We start from the raw sequence: 26,700 nt of genomic DNA on the forward strand, positions 1-26,700 counted from the left end.
AAAGGATCAGGTCCCTGATTCAGTATGTGAGAACTTGTGAATGGACGATACTCAAAACAGTGGTCCTTTTCGCTACAAAGAAATCTGTTTTGTGGAGCATATGACTCCCACTAGGGTTTTCAAATGTAACTACCTCTGTACAATTGACTGTAAAACGAGAGATGACTATAGACACTACTCTACTTTGCTCTTGTTATTTTCCTCAACAGGTAAGCCCCAAAACGTGTGAATGCCTGATCATATAATCTGTTCGTTTTCCAATAGGTCCAACATCCGGTCCACCAAATTTTCCAATTAAAAAAAAAAGTTTTGTACCGGTACCCACCCCTATTCCAAACCACCCTAATACCAGACGCGGCCTTCCTTGATATCTTCTGATTTCTTCATGGGGTTCTCCGGGTCTTCCACAATTTCTGCCAGTTTCATGATCCTGTCCAGGCGGCTGGTGCTCATCACCCCTGCCCTGACTGAGCTCATCAGCTGAAGGGGGAGGGGGGGGGGGGGGGGGGGGCAAGAAAACGGGCCAACACTCAAAATTCTAAAAACCCCCTCCCCCTATGGGGGGACATCCCAACGGGCGGTTGGGCCCCCGAAACCCCCGGTGGGGGGGGGAAAACCCCCCCCCGGGGTTGGGCCGCCCGGAAAAATTTTCACCCCCCTGACTTAAGGGAAAAAAACGGCGAACAAAGAAAAAAAGGGGGGGGGGGGGCGCAAGGAGGGGGTGGGACGCACGGTTGACGGGGGGGGGGGGGTGGGGGTGACAGGGTTGAACGAGGGGGGCTCGGGGGCCAGTTGCGGGCAAGGGGGCGACCTGGACATTGGGTGGGGGGCGGGGACCCGCAGACCGCGAGTGAATACCACCTCCCAGTTCTAGCGAGCGGGTGGGGGGGGGGGGGGGCAAGACAACAGGTCAGACATCAGAGATTCTAAATACCACATCCTCCTATGCAGGGACATCCAGACAGGCAGTTTGGCTGCTGGATGTCCCTGTGTAGGAGGATGAAATACACACACACCAGGGTTGTAGCCAGCCTGAAATCATTTTCCATCCCCTTGACTTTGAATGGAAATACTATCGTTTGAACTTCCTAGGGAGTCCGGGGCCATGCTTTCCTGGAAAATTTTGAAATCTAGACCCTCCAAATAAATGCTATTTCCTGCATTTTGAGGTGTGGATTTTGCTGGTAGACTAAGCTGTTCAATGGCATCTGTTTTTTTATTGGAAGGAACAGAACAGGACGGGCTCTGACTGCAACCCTGACACACAAAAATAAGCATGTTCACTGTCTAGAGTACACATGCACAGCACCTTGAATTGTGGGTAACGTGTCAAAGATAAAAACCCCTTATAAGCAAATCATGTGTGGACATTGTCATGCAAATTGAGACAATGATACAGAGAATACTGTTTACACATTAGGGGCCCTCACCTTTGACATATTACCCGCAATTCCAGTCGCTGCACATGCATACACAAGTGTGAAAGAGCGTATTCAACAAAAAATCAAATCACATCAAGGATTTGTTTAAAATCATAGTTTTGAATTTGATATCTATATTTTTGTTTCATAAATGAATATTCAATTCTACAAGATATTTTGTAGTAAGGTATCTCACAGTTCCGAATGAGCATGTGCAGCAGTAAATGCATTGTGGTTGTGGTTACGGTCAAAGCTTTAGTTCACCCAGTAAACAATTGCCACATGCCCAGGTCTTTTGCAACACAAAGGAAGGTTCAAATATTGATGAAAGTCAATGAAAACTAGGACAGCCCTCTGCAATGCAGCTGAACATTGCTGCAACATGGGAACCTTTTGCTAGTAAAGAAATCTTGAACTTTGACCTAGACCACAATGCATCATGACTGCACATGCTCACTAAGAACCATGAGATGGCTTATAATTGTTTACACAAAGATGACTATAGTATACAGCAAATGTATGTCATAAATAGCATGCAGATGAAGGACATAAAGGACACAGTCTGAGAACACACACACCAATTGAAAGTTAAGTTACAAGGGTTCTAGCCAGGATTTCATTTTAGCGTAGTGGGAATGACATGGTAGAGAAGTGACCAATCAGGAGATAAATGTGGAAGGGAGAGGGGGGTCTTGGCCCCTCCACGGTGAGATTTTGACAATGTCAAGTTAAAAGTTGTCACTCTGTTAACATCACATGTAATTTGAAGGATTTTTGGGTCAGTTTTGAATAGCATATCATCATTGTTTATTGCTCCGACATCGATTAGACATTGTTGAACAAGCAAATGATAGCAAAGCACCAATTCACTAGTTAAAAATTAGCATAGTGGCCCTCATTTTAGCGTAGTGGCCCACTACGCTAAAATGCACTACAGTAGATAGTACCATGATTACGTCATGATGAGGTTACGCCCTGTAGTATGACAGTTGTGAAACATGACTGCAATGTATTTAACGACACTACAACGAGTTATAACAGAAACCTCAGGGAATCAGAAAGCTGGGAATCAGAAAAGGGAAATATGTGAAAAGGTCACATACCCACACATAGTATGCAATTATAGCAGAAAAAATGACATGTTCAGAAAAGGCAACTAATAGAGATTGCTATCACTAAGAACACTGGCATGTACAAAGTCAGAAAGATATAGGAGAAAATTTAGCCCCTGCTTTTTAATTAAGTCCTGAAATAGTGGAGCCTTAGCTATCAATTACAATGAGCTGATTATGAAAAAGAACCTGCCATCATGATTCAAACACTGACTCTAAGCACATTTTAAAAAGCTTGTTTGTGGCTGAGAGATGCATCACTTTTGACTCAGGATACCTCAAAGAGAATTCCCAACAAAAAAAAATCTTGACAAAACAAATTAACAATTTCTCTTTCCGTCTATTTATAATTTTTGAGCTCTAAAAAGATTTGTATGTTATTTGGACAGGGTTTGTTTGCAGTGAGAAAAAGTATAGAAAATATGCTGAAGAAATGACTTTGTGTATACTATACAGATTAATCATTAATGGAAGAAGTGCTGATAAAAAAAGGATTTTGCCAGAAGATGAGCAGCATGCATACAGGTACATGTACAGCACTTCCACAATTTTGTAGCAAAAATGACACCTTTTTTTCGTTAGCATTTTAAAGGCCGTGTACGATCAGACCCCTCCCCCACTGCGGTGCGTTGGTATCGCTTTCTTCTCCACCATTTGGTCCGTGAGCGCCATGATGCGATCCAGGCGGGAGAGAGTGACGTACCCCAAACGTGCCGCAATCATCAACTGGGTTTTTGTGCATATTTCAAAAGCTTTGGGGTTATACAGCGCATTTTCAAAAGCATTGTGACATGTACATTTATGAAAATTACAGTTACACAGTGCATTTTCAAATTTAGTATTGGGACATATACATTTATGAAAATTACAGTTACACAGTGCATTTTCAAAAGCATTGGATTAACTGATGATTAGTATACAAAATGCATTTTTCAAAAGCATTGGAGTTATATATACACCATGCATTTCTTCAAAGGCATTGGAGTCACTCATGATTATCATACAATGCATTTTTCAAAGAATTAGATTTCAACAGTACGTTTTTCAAAGGCATTGGAGTTCAAAAGCATTTTTTTCAAAGGCATTGGAGTCACACATTATTAGTATACAATGCATTTTTCAAAGAATCGTATCTAAATAGTGCATTTTTCAAAAGCATTGGACTTAAACAGTGCATTTTTCAAAGGCATCAGCTGTGACAAAGTGCATTTTAATAAGGCACTGGATTCACTTAATATGATTAGTATACAATGCATTTTTCAAGAATTGCAAGAACTATATCTAAACAGTGCATTTTTCAAAATCATTGGATTCACACAGTGCATTTTTGAGAGGCATTGAAGTCACTCACAATTAACAATAATAATACATAATAAACATTTTTCAAAAGGGTTGAAATTATTCAGTACTCTACTTCTTCAAAAGCATTGGATTTACTCAAACAATAGTATATCTCAAAAGCATTAGATTTTTAGTATGCAGACATTTTTCAAAGGCATTTTTAGCAATGCTATGCAGAAATTTTTGAAAGGCATTCATGTTAGTACACTGTATTCTTCAAAGGCATTGGACTTACACAGTTTGCAATCACACATCAAAAACATTCGAACATCTCAACAAAATCCAAGGTTAGACATGAAAACATGTGGTTTATAACAACGTCATTTAAACAGTGCATTTTTCAAAATCATTGGAGTTACAAGGTGCATTTTCAAAAGGCATTTAATTGTGCATTTCAGTCTTTCAGTGCAAACCCATACGAAAAGCTACAAAAAAACAACCCAGATATGACATATAATTTCAAAATGACTTATTTCAAGTGTATATTCTGATAGAGGCAAAGAAAAAACCTGTTGTGTGAGGGGGGAGAACAATGATTTGGGTTGAAGGGGAAAAATATAATTTTGCATCAAATTAACACAGGCATATATCATGGATTTTAACTGCAAACTTGCCAAAAAATAGTCATACCTACTCTTGTCTACCTAGATATGATGATCATGATGACCTAGAACACATTTCAATTTCAAGCAGTGTTACTATAACTTACTCCTTTATCAGTGCTGCAGTCTGATTGGTTACCTCTAGTCACATGATCTGAAAATGAAGCATTATGATTGGCGACTAACCTGAAGGAATTCGTCCAGTTCCACCTGGCCGTTCCGGTTGGTGTCCACCTCTTCCAGCATGTCGTGGAGTTGGTCATCCGAGATGTCAATCCCAAGATTCTAGTAGAAACAGACATACATATATATCAGAGAAACCTTAAGGAGAAAAATAAACACTTCTCCAACTCAGCAAATTTACATAATACTGTACAATTGTAGTGTGATGTTTTGTACAATCATGTATACCTGTATGATAGTTCCTAGGTCCACATGGGTAATGAACCCCTTTGCCCCGGCGACCTTGTTGAAGCGTTTGGTGTAGCGCTCGATGTCGGCGACCGGTAGGTTCGTGTCGGGCGTGATCTGCGCCCGCACGTCCAGATGAGCCTTCCCGCCCATCTCCATGTACAGGAACTCCTTTGCTGCCTCCTCCTCCTCCTATATATATACAGTGACAGTTCATACTGGTCAATATTTGAATAAATGAATACTGTAATTCACTTTGTCTTCTCGGTACCAAACGTTCACGGTCTGAGAAAATCTAACTATTCTCTGAACTAAATGTACACAGTGGCAACAGGTGTGTGTAAAAAATTTGTTATCGGTAATGATAAGTTCACATTACAGTCAAACCGTGAACATTACCGAAGTACATTTAAAAAATCAGGAATTACAGTAAATGAACTTGAATTTTAAATTTTTTTACGGAATCCAAGATGACAGCACTACCTTAAATTCGACGTGAAAGGAACTGAAATTTGAAAGGAAACATTTTTTTGCTAACTTTTGAAATCCTTATTATTATCTTACATATTGTAAAAAACCTTACCTATTATTTATCTAAATGCATTTTATCATGTCAATATCTAAAATAAAATGATATCTTTCCCCTAATAAAGATAAATTTTAAAGCACTTATATCAAACTCAATTTTATTTACACTGTGCTGAGTGAGTGTCTAAGTCCCATTCTTTTAGTTCCTACTTTCTCAAATTACATAGTCCAGAGGAAACACATTTCTCCTTACCTTGCATCTTTGGTTGCTCCATCCCAGTTCCTGCCCCAGGATCCTGACGATGGTCGGCAGGGCGGTCTCCGCAGCCTGCACATTCTGGAACCCCAGTCTGGTCCGCCTGGCGATCACATCAATGGCTGTACAGGCATACTCCTTCACTGCATACTTAACCTAGGGTAAAAGATTCAGTTGGAAATTCATTTGACTTAAGTTGAGGTTATGAAAATATTGTAGTGTCCTCCTAACGTCCCCTCTTCGCCCGAGAACTGGTCGCCGTTTCCTTCGGAGCTCACCGTGGCTCTGAATTCAGCAGAAACCTGGTCATCATTCTCGTAGTGTCTATGTCTAGGCATACTCCTTCACTGCATACTTCACCTAGGGTAAATGATTCAGTTGGACATTCATTTGACTTCAGTGAATGAATGGTTTTATTTCGCATCAAGCGACAAACAATAACATACAATGGCAGCCTTCATTTCTTCGGCTGAATTGCAGTATGCTTTACACATGTTACAATTAAAATGAAAAGCAATAGAGGTGCACAATTCCAAACATTATAAAACATAAGAATAATCACTTTTAAAATAACTGTGTATACATCCAAAGCTTATTTATACCTCTACTCCTAAGTTGAAGTTATAAAAATATTCGTCACTGTATTCATGGGGTTAAGAAGGGGTGGCTGCCAGTACAGAAAATCACCTGAACCTGGACCTAATTGTTTGTGAAAACTTGTGAATGGGTGATACTCCAAACAATGGTCCATTTGGCACAAAGAAAATCTGTAGAGTATCTGACTCCCACTGGCATCTTAAAATCCCGTCTTCATGTAAACGCTGTAAGTTTGACTGTAGAAATGAATGTAAACTCTACTCTCCTTTCCTCTTGTTATTTTCTTGAACCGGTAAGCACCACAACTTGTGATACATTTTGGTCATTTTCTACTCAGTCCAAAATCCTTTGTTTTTACCGGTCCATCAAGAAAAACTGGTTTAGGCTTACTATTGGGAGCCTCCACAAATCAAGTATTTCTCAGTGTAAGACTGTACAGTAGTGCCACCTAGCAGTTCATTCACAAACTGCAGTAGTTCCAATACCTCAGCCTCCAGGTAGGGGAAGTCCTCCACCAGCCTCTTGCCCACCACAGGCCAGCGTTTCCCCGTCATCTGAGCCATCTTAGCGACCTCAAAGGCTTTGTCTCCATAGGTGTGGGCCAGGTGCTGGGCAACCTAGAAACAATGGGAACAGTGGATACTTGTATGTTAGTATGTGCTGTCATAGGGCAAGGAAAAAACTGTTTCAGGACTTTATGTGTCTTGATGTCAGTAATTCAGTTAAACTGCAGTTTAATTTCTGAGTCAAAGGCATCTGCAAACTGCACATCTTATCCTACGGTCACATTTAGCCCGTAGGTGAAGCCACAAATTTGTCGGATACATATGGAGGGTAGCCCTTGGTGTTTTCACTATTGGGCGATGGCATCTATTTGTCCCCGAGCCCCAGGCTGATTTTAACTACGATTTTCAAGAATATAAACAGCCAGACCATGCCCCAAAATAGGCAAATAGCCGCAGGGTGTCCCATGGTGTCCCATACGGGTCACATCCGAAAGGAAAAAAAATCAGCCTGTACATGTAAACTACCCAGCAATACCAATAGTACCATAGCATTACATGGAAAGAAAGGTTTCTCATAAAGCATTTACAATTCATTTTATCCATTATAGATGGCAAGCAAATGGCGAAAAATTGACATTTGCCATTGAAGACAATGACACTGACTTCTTCCATTTTTTCCTTCCTCATTTCTTACCTCATTCTCCAGCCCAAAGTCCTGCTCCAGTCTGATGAACATGGTTGGTGTGTGGGCATCCCCTCCCTCCAACATCAGTCCGTCTGTCTGACTCATTCATTCATTCATTCATTCATCCATCCATCCATCCATCCATCCATCCATTCATTCACTCACTCACTCATTCGTCGTATCCATTTTTTTGATTATACTGCTGCTGGGATCCCTGTCACAGGGGTAGGCAGCAGTCGGATAGTCTTCACACGGTGCTTCCATGCGGCTGATCTGTCCAGTGAGTCCAGCTCTGGGCTTCAACTTCATGGTTTACCTCATGGCCGGACCCTACCTTCCACACCCGCAAGTTAGCCAAGCCCGCGACACTACCGGCTGCTCGTCGGTGACTGCTACCGGCACTGCCTGTGCCTTTATCCGTATGAAGAAACTTTCCATTTTGGTTTGGATAGGGCTTAACACCCGTTTTTTACGGCCGGATATCCTTCCTGACGCCAACCTGTAACCGCACTAACTGGGCTATTACATTCATCCATCACACCAGTCTGTCAGTTTATAGCCAGCTGCCGCAATGAAGCTACCCCAGGTCAGGTAGGAGCTTTGTATCGGGGGCTCGTCCCTTAGACAGGCTGCTTCCACTCCAGCTGATGACCCCTGTCTGGCCAAGACAGGAATAAGATTCCTTATTATAATTACCTCATTCTCGAGCCCAAAGTCCTGCACCAGTCTGATGAACATGGTTGGCGTGTAAGCGTCCCCTCCCTCCAACATTAGCCCATCTGTCTGACTCATTCATTCATTGTCATTCCTTCCTTCATTCATTCATTCATTCACTCTGTACCTCATTCTCGAGCCCAAAGTCCTGCACCAGTCTGATGAACATGGTAGGTGTGTAGGCGTCTCCTCCCTCCAACATCAGTCCGTCTGTCTGGCACTCCTTGTGTCTGGGTGCCAGATTACAGACCTCAATAGCCCTGTCCACCGTGTCAGAGGCCATCGACCGGTAGGTCGTCCACTTCCCTCCTGTAAAGGTCAAGGTAAAGCAGTCATTTCGATGAAGGCTAGACATACAGGTAATAGGATATGGCAAAAAGCAGTTACTCTGCTGGATAAAATACAACTGGATATGATTTTGGAGACGTTCAAAATCATACCATATTCCAAAATCATATCCAGTTGCTTGAGTAACTGCTTTTTGGCCTACGTAAAGCAGTCATTCACCCTTGAGGCAAAGCATCATGTCTTTTTCGAGTGGCTACAGGTAGTGAAAGTGTAATAGGGCTTTGGTATAACAGACTAAGGGATAAATAGAGAGAGAGTTGTACCTACCTGCAATGGTGACCAGGTTGGAAGGGCTGACCTCGATCACGTGGTTGCGGGAGATAGACTGGGTGTTCTTAGAGTTGGGGTCAGACACCAGCGGCCGAATCCCACTCCACGCGGCGAGCACATCCCCCCTCCTCACTTGAAAAAGACTTGATACGTTTACTCGGACTGTTAGGTCAGTCTATGTTCAGAAGAACCACATGGAAATATGTCACGCCGTTGTGGCATTCATAACTGACTTGAAAAAGACTTAATACGGTTACTATGACTGTTCAGTCAGTCTACATTCAGAAGACCCACATGGAAATATGTCGAGCCATTGTGGCATTCATAACTGACTTGAAAAAGACTTGAATATGGTTACTCGAACTGTTCAGGCAGTCTACGCAAAGTTCAAAAGACCCGCGCTGGAATACGTTATGCTGACGTGGCATTCATAACTATCTTCACCGCAAATTTTTCTGCAAAACTGAAATGCATGCAGGGTTGTACTAGGCAGCCCCCTTAAAGCTTGCAGTGGAATGTAATGCTGGATTAGTGCTGATCGAATTGATGCTGTGCTAATCTTGCATTTGGGGCATTAATGCGAACTACAGCGTAGGAATATGCACATGCCAGCTTCGAAACTTAGCATACCAGCCACCCACTTTATGCACAAAATTCAGCAAAAATACTCTACAACTTGCTGCTTGCTGCCACCACCAAGCTCTGAAAAAATCTACATACCACTTTGCCAAACGAACCAACACAAAAGCTTGCCAATTTTGTACCTTGTAAGCCTGTCGAACAAGTACAATAAAGTGTTGATTTGTTTCCAGTGTCAATTTAGTCTTTATTGTTTCTGAGCCATTTTCAAAGTTATTCAAGTTTTAACATATAATATGATATATGCTAGTCTTAATTAGAACTGTAGTTACTTTACTTTGTACCTAGTCAGGGCTTGAAATACTTTTTTCAACTACATTACCCAGGCGGCAACCTGAGTCAAAAGCCAGGTTGTGGCAGCAACATTTCTGGTTGCCCCACTTCCATGTTATTACTTTCTTTAAATCAGCTACTTATCCATTACCCTTTCTTCTAGTTACATGTACATATAATACAGTAGGTTTAACAAATACAATGAATAACTAAATGGTAAAGCCGATATGCACGGATGTGGGGGAAAAGCGGTGTTCCAACCGCAAAATTTCAGGTTGCACACTGCGCTACTTGGGTTCAAGATTAAGTTGCACCAAGCAAAATGTGGTTGCATTTGAAATTGTGCAAGTATATTGAGCACTGCCTTGTACAATCATTGTCAGGGCTCAAAATACCACCTGCATATGCAGGTTAGTGCAGGTAAAATTGGAGCTGTGCAGGTATTTCTGGTGTCTACCTGCACCTAACATGCACTGGTCCATGTACTGGGTTTTATACATAAATGTCATATGATGTAGGTGTATGTGGATTGTTATTATCTGTATTGGCTGTTACCACCTATAAAGTATAAAAGAAAAATAATAGCAATGGTTCCTCAACAATCTTAGTATGATCCATACTTCCTAAATTCAGAGTGGTGCATGTAAAATCTGTCTGGTGCAGGTAATTTTCAATGTTACCTGCACCAGTGCAGGTATGCAGAAAAAAGTATTTCGAGTCCTGATTGTGCAATAAAGTTATCAGATTCTACCTGACACATCTGGACTGAGGTAATTCTTGATCTCGTTCAAGATGAACTGGATCTCCTTCTCCGTGGGCATGGGATTGTGGGTAACGTCGCAGGGGCTGTCCGTGGTTCCCGCGATCGTCAGGCCGGCCCACGGGAGGAAGAAGATCACGCGTCCGTCGCTCGTCGAGGGATCCAGCAAACCCATGGACTCAGGGCTGTGGGGGGATTACAATGACAACTTTTTTTAGTGATCAGGGCTCGAAATACCACCTGCTTATGCAGGTTAGCGCAGGTAAAATTGGAGCTGTGCAGGTATTTCTGGTGTCTACCTGCACCAAGCCTGCACTGGTCCATGTACTGGGTTTTATACATAAATGTCCTATGATGAAGGTGTGTAAGGATTGTTATTAGCTGCTTTGATAAAGTATGAAAGAAAAAATAGCAATGCATGGCTACTGAACAATTTTTGTATGATTCATATTTCTTAAGTTCAGAGTGGTGCAGGTAAAATTTGTCCGGTGCAGGTGATTTTCAATGTTACCTGTACCAGTGCAGGTATGTAGAAAAAAGTATTTCGAGCCCTGATGATCATTTACAGATCTATCAAGTAAAGGTTTCCTATATGTTATTTCATTTTGCCACTGCATTATGAAACCGTTCACATTGCACAACTGTAGCAACCTGGAAGGTGGATTGGTCTCACATACATGTAGCAGTAACTGTTGTAAAGCTTATATAGGATACCTGCATACCTGTGGTATAGTCATGTAGGATAATAGTTGGAGACTCACTTCAAATCACCCGAATGGAGGCCTGGCGAACCTCCGTCTTGTATCAGGCATACTGTGATTTACATCATTCACCCGGACTCCAGGAAAAATGGTGACCTATCAGTCACTAATAGAGATCCAAATCAAACCATACCAATCAAAGCAACCCTGCATACCTGTAGTAGTCTGGCAGTATAATATGAACTCCTGCACTGGGCTGGCAGATGTTGGCGATCTGGGCATTGTCCATGTGCCGGATCCCATCTGTAAAGGGACCAGTGGCATTGACCACACACTTGGCCTTGACTGTGATTTCTTGACCTGCAAAAGAGAACAAGAAGCAAGAATGCTAGCAGTGATTCTAAGATGTGCATTACTCATTCATACAGGAATTTACTAAAAACCCTTAGTTTGTATAGTACAGTAAGAGTCAGGAGATATATACACAAATTCAAACTCAAGGTTTAACTCTAATGATAGTATCCAAATGGTTGATGGCTACAAATGTATATTATTATCTAACAGTAACAGTCAACAGTCATTCATAATCTAGAATGGTCCTTTTGTTTGTTTTGCATAGCCAGTAAACAACTTTCTGGCACAACACACCAGTTTTGTGAGTACAAGCTGCACGTACCACAGGACTGACAGGTTTCAAACCCTTACTCTATTCAAAAGTGTTGCTCTCCTCAAACACATGTTCTATGTACATCCAAGAACATGTCCGTAACAGAAGCAAGGTACTCATTTTCACCGAGTCGAGCAATGAAAACAGATGTTAACCCTTAAACTGTCAGAGTTTCAGCCCTATAAAATGCTATCAGTGCTAGGGTTGGCTGCTGACCTCCAAAAAGAAACCCCGAACAAGGCCGAAGTCCCTAACTTCTGGGGTCGTGCGCTACACGCGTGCAGAGTGAGAATACGCTATCCCGGATATATCTGGTTGTGGCACACAGGACATGTATACTATAGGTATGCCGGATATATCCGGTTTTGGCAGTTTAAGGGTTAAGTGCCTTTCCCAAGAACAAAACAGAAGGACACCTGCTTGAAACTCAGAATCTCTTGTTCAAGTCAACAACAATTTCATTTCAAGCTCAACAGTCAGACAGTCTTTCATGACTGCCCCAGAGATGACCTCTTTCCCGCCGAGCAATGGTATATTGTATGAGCAATTGGTCATGGATATTAGCTATGTTTTCCATTGAGGATCACATTGTGCATCCTTCAGTCATACATTGGAATCACAATAGAAAAGTGTCCCAGTATGTGTCTACTGTATGACTGAGCTTTGCGAGTGTGTCTCACCAGTCAGACAGTCCTTCATGACTGCACCAGAGATGACCTCCTTCCCGTCGCCGTCCGTACTCTTGGTGAGAGACTTGACCTCCATGTGGTTTGCCACCGCGGCACCGTGCCGCGCCGCCGACAGGGCGATGGCCAGGTTCATACGGGCATCGTTGTGTTGGCCTGGAGGAAACAGACCTTGATTAACACCTTTCCCATTGTTGTAATGATTAATCTGATAAAATTTTCTTTGGAGAAAAACATACCTTTTCATCTGGTTTCTTAAAAAATTGTATGCTTTGCAGCTAAAACTGGTTGGAATTCTGCAACAATTGACTATATATACGAAATGTTTACACTAAGACTTCACTTGTTTACTAACAACATCCGTACAAATGTAGAAGCACCTGTCGTCTTGGGGCCATATCTAACACACTCCATTTTACATATACCGTTTTCTACACATGTATGTACTCTTACACACTAAAATCAGACATTAAAGAATTAGCTCAAGCAATAAATTAGGAAGGTTCAAGTGTCCATTATTTAATGTAACAATATTATCAAGTCTTGATTAACGCCTTTCTCGTGGTTGTAATGAGTAACACAAATGAAATCTAAAACTATACTACAGGCAACATCCCTGAAGGGTCGCCAAAAATAACCGGACAAGACATTACCGTCATAGTAGACGATGGCCCCCACTAGTCTGTCCTTCTTCAGCATGGGGAAGAGTTCCAGGGCGCGGGACTTGGTCAGCATGTAGCTGGACTTCACGCACTGTGACCCCGCCACGAGGTCATACGCCTTGATACCCGCCCAGAAGTATGGGAGCTGCCACCATCTGGGAAACAAGCAGTGGTTGATATTCATGAATGAATGAATGAAGACCTTTGTTGTATTCAATATACAGTTACAGAAGTGTGTATCTTAATGTGTACACGATCGGAGACAACCAAACGCACGCCGTGCACACGATCGTACACATGCTGTGCGTACGTTTGGGGTGGAGACCAGATTGACGGGGAGTCAGCTCATTATCACTGGGATATCGATAATGATCCCCCAGTTTGCACAATAGAAAGATAATCAGACAATTGATTTTACGACCATCCAAGTCACCCCTTACAGTTGTATCACAGCCACTGGGTCAAGTACAGGTCACAACAAAAGAATAGTTTACAGATACATGTATACATTGTGAGAAGGGTGTTCACATTGCATTCCATAAGTCCTGAGTTCGATCCAAAGCCGAGTCATTCCAAAGAAATGGTACATTCTGCTTTCTCTGCTCAGCACTCAGCACTTATGGAAAAAGGGTATGGTAGTTGAACACATAGACACTAGCCCCCTGCTGCAGTCATTGCAAAAAGTTGTGTGGACTAAGGGCTATAGAAACAGAGATGGTCACAGTTCTATACACCAGCATCTGGTGTAGGAATGACCTTAACTTTTTTTGAACTAATTGTATTGATAAAAGGCATAGTAAAACATGTGTGTTCTCACCTGTAGACATGCAACATGACAGGTGTGTTCTCACCTGTATACAGGTAACATGACAGGTGTGTTCTCACCTGTATACAGGTAACATGACAGGTGTGTTCTCACCTGTAGACAGGTAACATGACAGGTGTGTTCTCACCTGTAGACAGGTAACATGACAGGTGTGTTCTCACCTGTATACAGGTAACATGACAGGTGTGTTCTCACCTGTATACAGGTAACATGCCAAGTGTGTTCTCACCTGTAGACAGGTAACATGCCAGGTGTGTTCTCACCTGTAGACAGGTAACATGACAGGTGTGTTCTCACCTGTATACAGGTAACATGACAGGTGTGTTCTCACCTGTATACAGGTAACATGACAGGTGTGTTCTCACCTGTAGACAGGTAACATGACAGGTGTGTTCTCACCTGTAGACAGGTAATATGACAGGTGTTTTCTCACCTGTATACAGGTAACATGACAGGTGTGTTCTCACCTGTAGACAGGTATCATGACAGGTGTGTTCTCACCTGTAGACAGGTAACATGATAGGGAGTGGCCCAGACAGGTGAGGTGCTATCTCCAGCAGGTTGGCTCGCTCGTGTAATGCCTCCTTTACAAGGTTGTACTGTACAGGTGGTTAAAAAAACATGTCACATTTTCCATAATCTCACTGTTGAATACAAATAGAGCATTTTCCCTCACTTTCCATATCAATTAATCAGACAGAGTGTCTCTTTTTGCATGTCAATGGTCGTAGCTCAAGAGTACACAACACTTTAATTTGTGTTTTATCGGCAAGATTATGTTAAGTACATGTAGCCTGGTATTGCCTTCTTTGAGCTTTGGAGTAGTAGTAGTTTAAATAGTCCAAAATGGACCAAACAAGTACTAGTACAATCAGGAGGCTCCTCATTAGCATAATGTATGCACATTTATTCACCTGTTCCTTGTCCAGGCCCATGATGGCTTTCTGCAGGTACCTGACCCCCCATGGATCAGTTTGGTACTGCGGCCCTCATTAGCATAAGTATGAATCTCATTTGCATAATGTATGCAAATTTATTCACCTGTTCCTTATCCAGTCCCATGATGGCTTTCTGCAGATACCTGACTCCCCCATGGATCAGTTTGGTACTGTGACCCTCATTAGCATAAGTATGGCTCTCATTTGCATAATTTATGCAAATTTATTCACCTGCTCTTTGTCCAGGCCCATGATGGCTTTCTGCAGGTACCTGACTCCCCCATGGATCAGTTTGGTGCTGCGACTGCTGGTGCCAGCTGAGAAGTCGTCCCTCTCCACTAGCGCTGTTTTCAACCCTGATAGTAAAGACACAGTCACCATCATCATCATTAATCATCCTCTATGAGGTGCAGCAACTAAAGTCACAGTCACAGTCAAATAACATATGTAAACTAATTACCTTCATGAATTGAGGTAATTGTTTTTAGTGTATCTGTAGCTGTGTGTGTGTGTGTGTGTGTGTGTGTGTTTTCAAATGGGTCTTTCTGGTTAGTTTTACTATTCCCTATGGACATCCATTGAGAGGACATACATGTATCTAACTCCGTCCCTGCTTTCCTCCAATTCATACACCAAAATTTGGATTGGCTTTGGCAGAAATCAGCAAAAGAAAGTTTAAATACACTCACATCTAGCAAGAAGTCCTATTGGAAATTTGCATTCAGCCCTTGATCAGCATTAAAAGGGTTTACATACCTCTTGTTACTGCGTCCAGCGCGACCCCACATCCCGTTGCCCCTCCCCCGATCACCAGCACATCGAACTCGGGGGTCTCCTGTAGTGCTGTCAGGTTCGCCGCTCGCGACGGCAGGGGCCCTGGGGTGGGGGTGGGGGTGTCCGCCGCTACGACATGGGCTCTGTGTTTCTTAAAAGAAATTAAGACAACAAGGCAATCAGTAATGGCAGACTTCACGACCTTAACTATACTACTTTGCAAGCATTTCAATCTCATGTATGGTATGTGTATACTTGTCATCACAGACACACACACACACAGACAAGCATGCATACACACAAGTGCAAACACATGTACACGGTACATATACAGACAGACACACAGATAGACATACACACAAATTCACACAGACATACACACACATAAGCTTATGTACACACTCAGGCACAGACAGACGCACACACAGTAACACATGTACACAGACAAAGACAAATGCACACACACACAGTGACACAGACAGAAACACATTTACACCAACAGACATACATGTACATACACAGACATGCATGGACGGGCAATATTTCACTCTCTTTGGGGTGAGAGACAGTATACTACAATTCCTGATTTTTTCAATGTACTGTTATGTTCACAGTTTTCACTGTGAAGACTATAACGTGAACTTATCATTACTGATAACAAATAAATCACAGCCTTTTTTAATGCGCACTTGTCACGACAGTGAACATTAAGTTCCGAGAACAAGTTAAATTTTCTCAGACCGTGAAAATTTGGTACCGTGAAGACAAGGTGAATTACAGTATCAAGATGGAAAATGAACATGAAATAAACAAAAGAACCACATTAAGGTTACTTACTTTATTGCTCTTACTTCTTGAGTACGTTGAGAATGCGTAGACAGTACCAGCAGCTCCCCCTGCCGCAAGCAGAGTGCGGCGCAGGCTCCAAAAGCTGGTCATGGTTTATCCGTCCGCTTACCCTGTCAACAACAACATAACATGCAAAATATTTACAAAAATAACTGATTTCAAAACCAAACTTCTACATCAAACAATCAATACCCAGATTTAAAAAAAAAAACACACCACTAAAAGAGAAATGCCAACTTTATGTTTTTAAAACCCATCTCATGAAGGTCAAATAATTGCTAATTACTAGGTACTGGTATCCTGGACACAGCTAAGTAAATGTAGTCTAAAGATTGACACATGAAAAATGCTTGTCAAATGTCAAACTCTTCATATCAAAATGGCATAACAAATGATTGAGTTAAAATCTGCCTTTTGTACACTGTCTAAAATCTGTATTCAGGTCCCAATTTTGGACAAGTACATGTACTGTAAATGCATTTAAGTTCGCGGGGATTTAATTTCGCGGTAGCGGGAAAAATGACTTTTCGCGGTGGATTTAATTTCGCGGTAACACCATCTACTGCAATCTAATACCTTAATAGAAAAATGTTCGCGGTGGATTTAATTTCGCGGTAAAGTGGTCGACGCGAAAACCGCGAACATTAATCCACCGCGAACATTTCTGCATTTACAGTACTTGTGAAATGTGTTTTGTAACTTGTTTCTGAATGTCCAGCTCCTAAACATAGAGCAGTGTGTGACCTGACATGACCTTTCATATCTCAATAGGTAGGGGACATTATCAGATTACAGTGGAGTTACTCAGGTTTCAAAATACTACAAATTCATTTAAGTTAAAGGGTATGAAAGTTCATGGTAGGGTGAAAATGATCAGGCATTCACAGTGGCCACACAGATTGCAACACACAGAAAATCTGTCTTATAAGTTATAGCATTATGATGATTATATGACACAACTGTCTGTGAATATTACAAGATTAACAGTAGTAAGATGACTGAAGAGGCAAGGTCAAGTCTAAACCACAACAACAAAGAAAAAATGTACAGAGGTAGACCTCGGTCTCTACACATAAAACTAGACCAGCATCCTGATCCTTATATTCTTTTTTCATCAGAGATACGTTAGTAATTAATATATCCAGCTAACATTTTTTTAAAAATCTTTGACAGTCTAAAGACTTTTAGTTTTCACTTATGCTGTCCATAACTTCCAAACGTCACTAAAATACGAGCCAGATACAAGTTTCAAGAACATGTGGTTTGCGTTTCTGTCAGGGTCATCAAGATAACATAACATTCATGTCAGCACTATTTGGGGTTTGTTCCTTCTTTTGTTTTTTTGTTATACATATGCTGAGTAAACTACCTTCAACTTTCTAGCATAACAGTCACTAACATTTTAGTAACAAACAAGTTTCGTAAAAGCTGAATAAGCCTGAGTGTTAGCTTAATTTGATCCCCTCCACACAGGTAACTGAAAGGTTTATCTATCAATATCAATGATATCGAGTTAACAAGCAAAATATTCAGCCAGCATTAGCATTTAACTTATGCATCATGTATACAAAATATGAAAGATTACACAATAATCAAACTTGTCGAAATATAGATACATCAGGCAGTGTCCATTCAAAAGTGACAGTGGTTACTATGGCAACGATATGACGTCACAAAGTGAAAGTGGCAATGTCAACAGTTGTGCACAGTGGCTTATTAAAAATTCATGAACACAAAATGTTATGACATAATATTTCAAGGCACTAAAACACGTAAGTCGTAAAATACAACTCTGTACGACGTACAACTGGTGTATGGGCGTACATTGTGTCAGACTTTGGAGAAAAACTGGAAATTTTGTTATTTGCTGCATGCTTTTATTAAAACATGATGAAATCTCGCGCCTTCCTGGACTTTGAAATTTGTGTTTTGAAAAAAATATACGATCGCCACTTCGCCGTAAGAAGTCTGTAGAAATTCTTCAGATTCAACCAAGCTTCTTAAGTAAGTGGAAAAATCTTATGAAATCGTGATCTTACCTTAGATATGATCAACACGACATGATAGCAGCTGACATTGCATCATAAAACCCTCCATGACCCCTAGTGACCTCTGTTGAGCTGGAAAGTTACATTCTGTAATAGGGGAGAACATAATATTGTCAAAATTTTATAGCGTAGAAAATAAGGACATTATAAGAATTCAAAACATGGCAAGAAGATATTTATGCTGATAAATAGCTACATAATTGTCCAATGACCTGATTTCAAAGCACAAAATTAAGATTCCCTTTTTCTAATAGACTTTTCCATTGTAGGGTCATAGGTCACTGCTGCCCGCCATTTTTTGACAGGAGAATGTCGTCCGACGACTTTTTGCTTTGTTGCTTTATTTGTGTTTTGCCCGTATAAACTTACGTGTGCTCGACTCAGAAAGAATGGGTGCTATATTGATGCATATAATGAATAGCATATGTGGTTTTAAATGTTGGAATTTGGGCTGGTATGTGGCGAATTTTATGTAGGATTATGATAACGTTACACTTGTCCTTGGTTGCATGTTGATGTATGTGTTTACCTTCATATTTTGTTCCCACAGAAATTTCCAGAAAAGCAGTAAGTTTCTTGTCGTTGTTTATACTGTTCAAGTTTCTCTTGTTCATGTTGTCTTTATTTAGCCATTTTCTCGGCATACACTATTATATATTCAAGTATTTTTCTGTTGTGCAGTGTTTTGTGACATGTGCATGTTTGTAGCATATCGCTAGATGTCGCTAGTGAGCCGTAGACAAAACTCCGCGACATGAGAACCTCCCTCACTTCAATTTGCGCCTCTTTCTATGTATAATAGAGTTGAACTTTCAACTATTAACGTTATATATGCTTGCTTCCAAATATTTTGTGCTGGTGTTGTTCTTTAGTTTTACTATATCGTAACTGAAACATATTTCCCAACCATTGGAATTATACTTATACTTATAGTTTGTTTTTTTTAAATACTTAGTACATTTTTTAAGTTATACATATACAATTTGTTGAAGGCGAGCAAGTGGGTTGATGAACTGCAGACACATTGGTACGGGTGTCAACAAAGTGACCTTTTGCTTACAAGTTTTCCTCCCATATTCTAGCCGGACAGTTTTATAAATCTTTGTCATGTGGTTGGACAGTGGGGTTTCTAGATATTTTTTAATCATTGCTGTTGTTTTCTCTTTATCCACATGGTTAAAGTCGCCAGGCAGACATTTCAGCTGGATGAAAAAGAGAAGAATTTGACCAAATAGGGACAAATAAGTTACTAAGGGTTTTCAGCCAGTCTTTTGCAGTCTACTGTAAATGCATTTAATTTCGCGGGGATTTAATTTCGCGGTAGCTGTCTGTGAATATTACAAGATTAACAGTAGTAAGATGACTGAAGAGACTGCAGTCTAATACAATTATAGAAAAATGTTCGCGGTGGATTTAAGTTCGCAGTGAAGTGGTCACCGCGAAAACCGCGAACATTAATCCACCGCGAACATTTCTGCATTTACAGTATCCCGCGGCCGGTCAGTTCACTCTTAGTAGGCCAATGCATTAACTCTAATAGACTTTTATTCCAAACTTTGCCAAATTCTCCTATTACTATTAGCCCAGGGGGGAGTCTGGTAGAGGCTAGCTTTGTTAGTTGGCTACTGGTCACATGTGCTTTCATTCATTCTTTCTCTCTCTTTGCTTCACAGTGTGCAAAATATGCACTTGCACATTGTAACCACTTTTTGCTTGGGGCAACTTACTTCTAAACTCAGGTTGCACAGGGTGCCAATTAGATTTTGAGCCTCTGAACTCGATTTTGTTGTCAATTTACTTGGAAGAAATAAATTGACCGAGGCAGCTCCATTTAATATCAGCCAAGCATGTATATATTGTACCTTTTTTTTTCAGAAATTAGTGAATTGTACGAGGTGGTGCAACTTGAAATTCAGTTGTGCAACCTAGTTTTTGCCCCAGGTTGCACACTGTGCAACCTGGCTCAGAAAAGTATTTTGTACACTGATTTCATTCTTTCCCTCTCTGTGCTTCCTTCTCGTGTGCTCATCTTTTGCTGAGATAAATCACATATTATGCACTTGTACGTATACCATCCTTCCCACCCAACTAAAGTACTTGTAAGCCCGGGGCCAAGTGTGATTGGATATCATTTTCTATCTATTGATGGACTGAGGTCATTTACATGTAAACTACAGTGATATTGTAGATTCATTTATATAACCTGTGCTATTTATTGGATATCATTGTATATATGTAGTTACGGACTGAGTTCATTTACTTGTTAACTACAGTGATATTTGCAATTGTAGTGTCATGTAATGTAACCTGTGCTATTTCTGAAAGTTTAATACCATGAGTAGATAAAAAAAAAAAAACAAGTACTTCATAATGTTACAAACTTTATTCATAGCCGTGGCAATATTCATCATACAAAACTTTATATCATAAATCCACTATTTCATGTACAAATGTCGAAGCTTGGCTTTAGTATTAGTAGGTCGGTACAAAGCAACATAGTGAAAAGTGTGTTTGCGGGCACGTGACATGTATAGGGTTTCACACGCATGCGTAGATGTTCCCAACATGGTTCGTGAGAAAGAACGTATGCTAATGATGAGAAACTGACACAACATCGTCACCAAATGTCACATACGTCATAAAATCTGAAGAAATTACGTCATTGCACCATGGGTGTGACAAGAGTGTTCGAAACCTAATCATAATCTACATGAAGTGATGTCATAATCCACTGGAAGTTACAACATAACATATGCAAAACAAGTTGTGATACGGCAATGTCCCTCTAACAAACTCTATTGTGATCAAGTGCTCTTTTTTCTTATCAAACTTCTAAAGCCACAACTACACACAAAGTGCTTTTAGGGAAATACTGAAGTGGAAGTCATATTTAACATATTCAAAAACAGAATTCATCTTGAGTTCAAAATTCAAATATATATTTTTGCACCTACGGACATTGAAACCATGGTTTTACAGACCAACCTATGAGGGACACCGCTATAGCTAGCATTGTGACATGGTTTTTCACTGCACATTTTCTGACAAGTTTACTACACTGAAAACTGCTGCACGGTATAGACTTCTCCCACGAACACATGTGAAACAGTAAAAAAAATGGCTCACGACACGATCGCCATGGTAACGGGTTCTCACACCGAGATCCCGGATGTTGACGTCACCGTGGACGACATACACACTTATGTCTTGTCCAATGGTGTTACAATAAACTTGGGTGACTGAGACTTCATTAGTAAGTACAAACGTGTAAAAATTCCCTACTCTAGGACACAAAGACACGGGACAAATATTTATGCACATATTTTTTCGCCGACGACGACACAGATTAGAGTCAACTTGGACTTGGGAGTTACATTCATCACTTTACAAAGAGCTTCGTGTAGTCTTCTTCTTTGTGGAAAACATCCTTGGTACATTATAAACATTTCTTAAGACACCATGCTTGGATCACTTGAAACATTCCCATCATAATTTCTGTTTGATTTTTTTGTTGTTGCTAGTCTTTTTTTTCATAGACCTTTAAGGAATTGATTTATTGCTAATCTATGAATTCAATGTAGCCAGAATAATCGCACACTGTTCAACACCAGGGCTTGGTAGCCAGGCCTGGCAGCCTGGAGTGGGTCCGGTCACGGACTTTCCGCAAACCCTTCCGAGGAAGACTCGTTTTCCAACAACACTTTTGCAACAAACCAACAAGTTTGCGAGCTGTCTCCCCAGAAGGGCGGCCTATTAGCAAGTATTGACTGGAAATTTCGATTTCTTGCCGGGCCAGGACGCTTGCCGCCTGGGTACGCCCAGGAAACGAGCCTCGTGGGGGACCGAGCGCGAGCCGAAATGTCACGGAAACCCCGGGCGCGGCGAGTTAGATCGGGCGATCGATACGTCCACTAGCCGTGGCTCGGGCAGACAATTACCAAAATCATCGCCTTCATTTTGTTAAATAGGATTTTCGGCGAGGTACGATATTGGGGTAATACACCGGGGATATGGATGGAATCCCTCGGATTTAGATCAGCTCAAGTGTTGAAATCACGGCCTGTGTGGTCTCCCCCGTGGTTTATCACTAGCGCTTGGTCCCACAACACCAAAGAAAGCCACCGACACTATAAATCCTTATAAAGTAACCAAGTCTCCATGTATTGGATACAAGGAAAATTGTGACGGTTGCATGCAACACTCCGAAATTTGTAAGTATCTAATTCAACACCTATATGAAGAAATTTCAGAAAGTTCAAATTAAAAGATATTTGTTTCAAGCAACCCAAGCACGGTGTCTAGCTAGGCTCGAAAGCCTCAAAGATTGATACAACATTTGGTTCCTCCAGAACTACACAGTCACACATAATGTCACATCTCGTTCTTTTCTAGTCATTTGTTGTTTCCTGCTGTTGTTGTTGTTTACGCAACAAACAATTGTTGACCAGTTTCCATCATATGAACAGCTCACAAGCCTTACAAAACGATCTTAGCGGTTGTGTTAGACCTCTGCTAGCTTTGGATTGACCAGCATGAACTTTTTTTTGTTGTAAGGCACCAAATATAAATAAATAGCTCATCGAGTTTAATACATATACATTCCTCTCTGTACACGGGTTAGCATATATTAGTGTAAGTACCGAATGCACACCCCCAAACAAGTGCTTAGAATGGTACAACCGAACCGGTACATATGAAGACGTAGAACACACATGATGTTCTAAAAACACCATGGTGTTCTAGGATTCTAGAACAACAGGTGCGTACCACGTCATCATTATGTACCGGTTAGGCTGTACCATTCTAAGCACCTGTACGGGGGTGCACCTTTGGTACTATACATTAGCTTCCGGAGCGAACAAAAAAGCGTAAAAGCCAAGTATCTTTTACCTCTTAATCAAAACTGCTAGGCTTCGATAGAATATTTCAAACATAATTTTCTTAAAACTCAAAATATAACAAGCTTTAAAATACACCATGTCTGTTCTCTCTTGATCAAATAAAAATATTGTCATAAAGTTTTCTACAAATCGCGTTTCGCAAAATGCCATCTGAAACCTTCCCACATAAAAGCCCTACCTCTAGGTTATAACGGAAGGGTATACTAGCCAGGGTTTTATATGTTTAAATCTTTTTAAAACTTTATCAAGCTAGAATCCACTATCATATTAACCAATAAAAAAAAACGTCACCCATGATACCAGCATGAGTTCTTATGGATATGGGATGTACTATTATTTTCTGGGGATGTTATAATACTTTTTAAAAACGGCCTAGATGTCATTTTTATAAAAGAAAACATACGTTTTCGTTTTGTTTTACTTTCCTACCCATCCTGAGAAAATAATCAGGTATTCCACATTAAAAAAATTATTAGTTTGTCCGTCTATATTAATGTCATTAGGGCAAGAAATTAGATGTTATATTTTGTTAGCACCGTGGATACTGACTGTACAATCCCCTATTTTCATCCATTTTGGTACCGTCCAAAGTAGGATGGCTCCAAAAAAGAGGACGAAAATATGGTTTTGAACAGTCATATCTCTTTTGCACATGTCCGCATGGGCCTATGAAATAAGAGTTTTAAAGTGTGAGAGGGGAACACTAAAAAGAGAGTTGGGCATCACTTCGGCAAGAATTCTAGGCATTTTCCTTTTTTTAAAGAAAAAATGATAAAAAAAGACTACGCAATTTCTCAAACGCTTTGGACGACAAACTCAACAGGCAACAAAATTTCATGTGGAAGGAAAAGAAATCTACAGAACAAGCTTTTAAAAAGGATGAGAAAAGCAAAGGCCAGCTCAAAAAGTGAAGAATTTCGAAACTTATGGTAGACTTTCTTTGTCAAAGAATCGGACTCTTGCTGTGAGTTTTAGGTCTGAAGATATTCAGCAGTATGAAAGTGGAAAGTGTTTTTAGACGAAGGAGGATGTGTTTAAGAGTTGGTCATTTCTTTCCCCCTTGCTGTCCTAGCTTTTAGAATGGTAGGGTGTCCAGAAACAGGTTGTCGATCATGGGAGGGGTTGGCAAGAGATCCTCGAGTTTCAGGTAGAAGATGCGTTGCAAACCCTGCACACTGAGCGTGCGCAGTTCGGGCAGCTTGACCAGCAACTTGGAGAAGTAGTGCGGACGGTTCTGCGCATGCACGTTGTAGGTCACGTGGTCGCGGAGGGAGGAGATGATCTTGTTCTGCAGCTCTTCCACTTTCTCCGGCTCCTTCAGGCCGTGGCGCTCTGCGCATGCGTGAGGGAAAAGAAAAAAAAGACGAGGATTACTTTCAGGGACAACGTCAAGTCCAAGGTCATTTTACAAGGTCAAGTTCACGTTTCATGTGCAAGAAAATGAAGCCTTTGAAAACCGGAAGCTGAACCTCTGCTCGGAGAGCAGTTTCTTGGCATGCAATGCAAACATGCAAACTTTATTTTCTTCCTTTGCCTTGTTCTTGTTTTAAAGTGTTTTAAGGCCTTTTTTAGAATGTCAATCAAATAGTTACACAAACAACTAGACATTGTTTTGGAAACGGTCAGGCGTTTCTTATTATTTGGCAAAACAAACTTCCTTTTTGCAGTAATGCCTGCAATATTACCTTTCTAGTTTTACATCGATGAAGGTTAGATATCCGTGTAATAAGACACGCCAAAGAAGCAGTTACTCAAGCAACTGGATATGATTTTGGAAACGGTCAGACGTTTCAGATAGCCATCCGGTGTCGTTCTAGTTTGTGTGTGTGTGTGTGTGTGTGTGTGTGTGTGTGAATTTCTCTTTTTAAGTGTTTTAAAGCCGTGAGCTTACCCGTAATGAGCACGAGCGCCGCCATGCAGGCGAAGGCGGAAATGTCGACGTTCATGGCGTGGAGGGACTTGGAGAACTCCATGATGTAGTTGATCCACTCGCCGAAACTCCTGACGCACTGCTGCTGGTGTAGCACCGCGCCGTTACAGAACACAAGCCGCTCTTCCGACGGAGCAGACCTACGGGGGAGGGGGGCGAAAAATTGTCATGCTTCAGATTATTTTGTCCTTTGGAAAGGCACTTTACACGACTTTCCTTACTCCACCCAGGTGTAAAAAAGAAAGGGCCACGAATTGTCCAATCAAAAACATTTTCAAAGTGTCTCAACCAATCACAGCGAAGACCACACCCGCTGGCACCAGCCAATCTGCAACCAGTTCAGCTTGAATTGTCCAATCACAAAAAAAGATTGTCTGAACCAATCGCAGTGAAGACTGCACCTGCTCGTACCAGCCAATCAGCAACCATTTAAAAATCAAACTACCCAATCACTGTCAACATTGTTGCTCACCAGTAGACTAACCTCAAACACCTGACCAATGGCAGAAAAGACTGCACTTGTTCGTACCAGCCAATCAACAACCCGTTCAAATTCAAACTACCCAATCACAGACAATGTTGTGGCTCATCATTAGGCCATCCTAGGTTCGTACTAGCCAATAAGCAATCAGTTCAAATTCAAACTATCCAATCACAGACAAGGTTGCATAGCTCACCTGTAGGCCAACCTGAGTACGAAGAGTTCCAAGCACGCGGATTGGAACAGCAGCTCTTGATCCTCCTTCAGGAGGTCGGGAAATCCCGGAATCTTCTCGGCCCAAGTTCGGATGACTTCGATGGAGGAGCACAGCAGGTCGTAGAACTGCTGGACGCGCTCCGTGTCGCTCTTTGGACTCTCGCCCTCCTCCCCTGGCATTTTGAACTGCTCCAGGGGGCACGTGCAAAAGAGAGCATGTCCTTAGTATACATGTACTTTCTCTGTTGACATGTTTACAACATTCCCAAGGGAATTCAGCTGCTAGATAGAGTTTGGGAATACACATTTTCATTTTGTCTTGTACCTACAACATGTACAACAGCTGACAAAACCGACAAACCTAGCAGCGATAACCCCACTGATACTCAATTTCACAGATCTATACATCGTCGAAAGGCTCGTTTGTTGTTTTATAAAATGATATCTAGTTTGGTACTGTGCTCGGGACACATTTTCAACCCCTTGTTCGTCTAAAAAAATGTGTAGTCATGAAAACAAAAAGGTGCTTTCTATGGTGTAATTAACGATTTTTCAATG

The 26,700-nt window shown here is 41.2% G+C and overlaps 2 protein-coding genes across 5 annotated transcripts in view; both read right to left on the bottom strand.

The window, feature by feature from the left end:
• Positions 1–364: 364 nt before the first annotated feature.
• LOC118406169 (glycerol-3-phosphate dehydrogenase, mitochondrial-like) lies at positions 365–18,703 on the bottom strand. The gene is made up of 17 exons (XM_035806059.1): positions 18,606–18,703; positions 16,555–16,676; positions 15,700–15,868; positions 15,175–15,299; positions 14,507–14,604; positions 13,171–13,334; positions 12,512–12,673; positions 11,380–11,524; positions 10,455–10,648; positions 8,789–8,923; positions 8,301–8,482; positions 6,754–6,885; positions 5,669–5,827; positions 4,888–5,079; positions 4,663–4,761; positions 3,102–3,259; positions 365–480 (listed from the first exon to the last, which is right to left on the bottom strand). Exons 2-16 carry the CDS (start codon positions 16,654–16,656, stop codon positions 3,137–3,139), a joined length of 2,181 nt encoding a protein of 726 aa, XP_035661952.1. The 5' UTR covers positions 16,657–16,676; positions 18,606–18,703; the 3' UTR covers positions 365–480; positions 3,102–3,136.
• Positions 18,704–20,978: 2,275 nt separating this feature from the next.
• The window catches only part of LOC118406140 (nuclear receptor subfamily 4 group A member 2-like), a 31,781-nt gene continuing 26,059 nt past the window's right edge, over positions 20,979–26,700 (bottom strand). For 3 of the 4 annotated variants that reach the window (XM_035806007.1, XM_035806009.1, XM_035806010.1), the window contains 3 exons: positions 26,123–26,331; positions 25,407–25,585; positions 20,979–24,847 (listed from right to left, as the gene is read on the bottom strand). In XM_035806007.1, the coding sequence (XP_035661900.1) occupies positions 24,591–24,847; positions 25,407–25,585; positions 26,123–26,331 (645 nt within the window). In that variant the 3' untranslated portion in view covers positions 20,979–24,590. The remainder of the gene's footprint in view (positions 24,848–25,406; positions 25,586–26,122; positions 26,332–26,700) is intronic. The other variant, XM_035806008.1, reaches the window with a different exon arrangement.

Source organism: Branchiostoma floridae, chromosome 18, assembly GCF_000003815.2.
Source record: "Branchiostoma floridae strain S238N-H82 chromosome 18, Bfl_VNyyK, whole genome shotgun sequence".
NCBI classification, from domain to species: Eukaryota; Metazoa; Chordata; class Leptocardii; order Amphioxiformes; family Branchiostomatidae; genus Branchiostoma; species Branchiostoma floridae.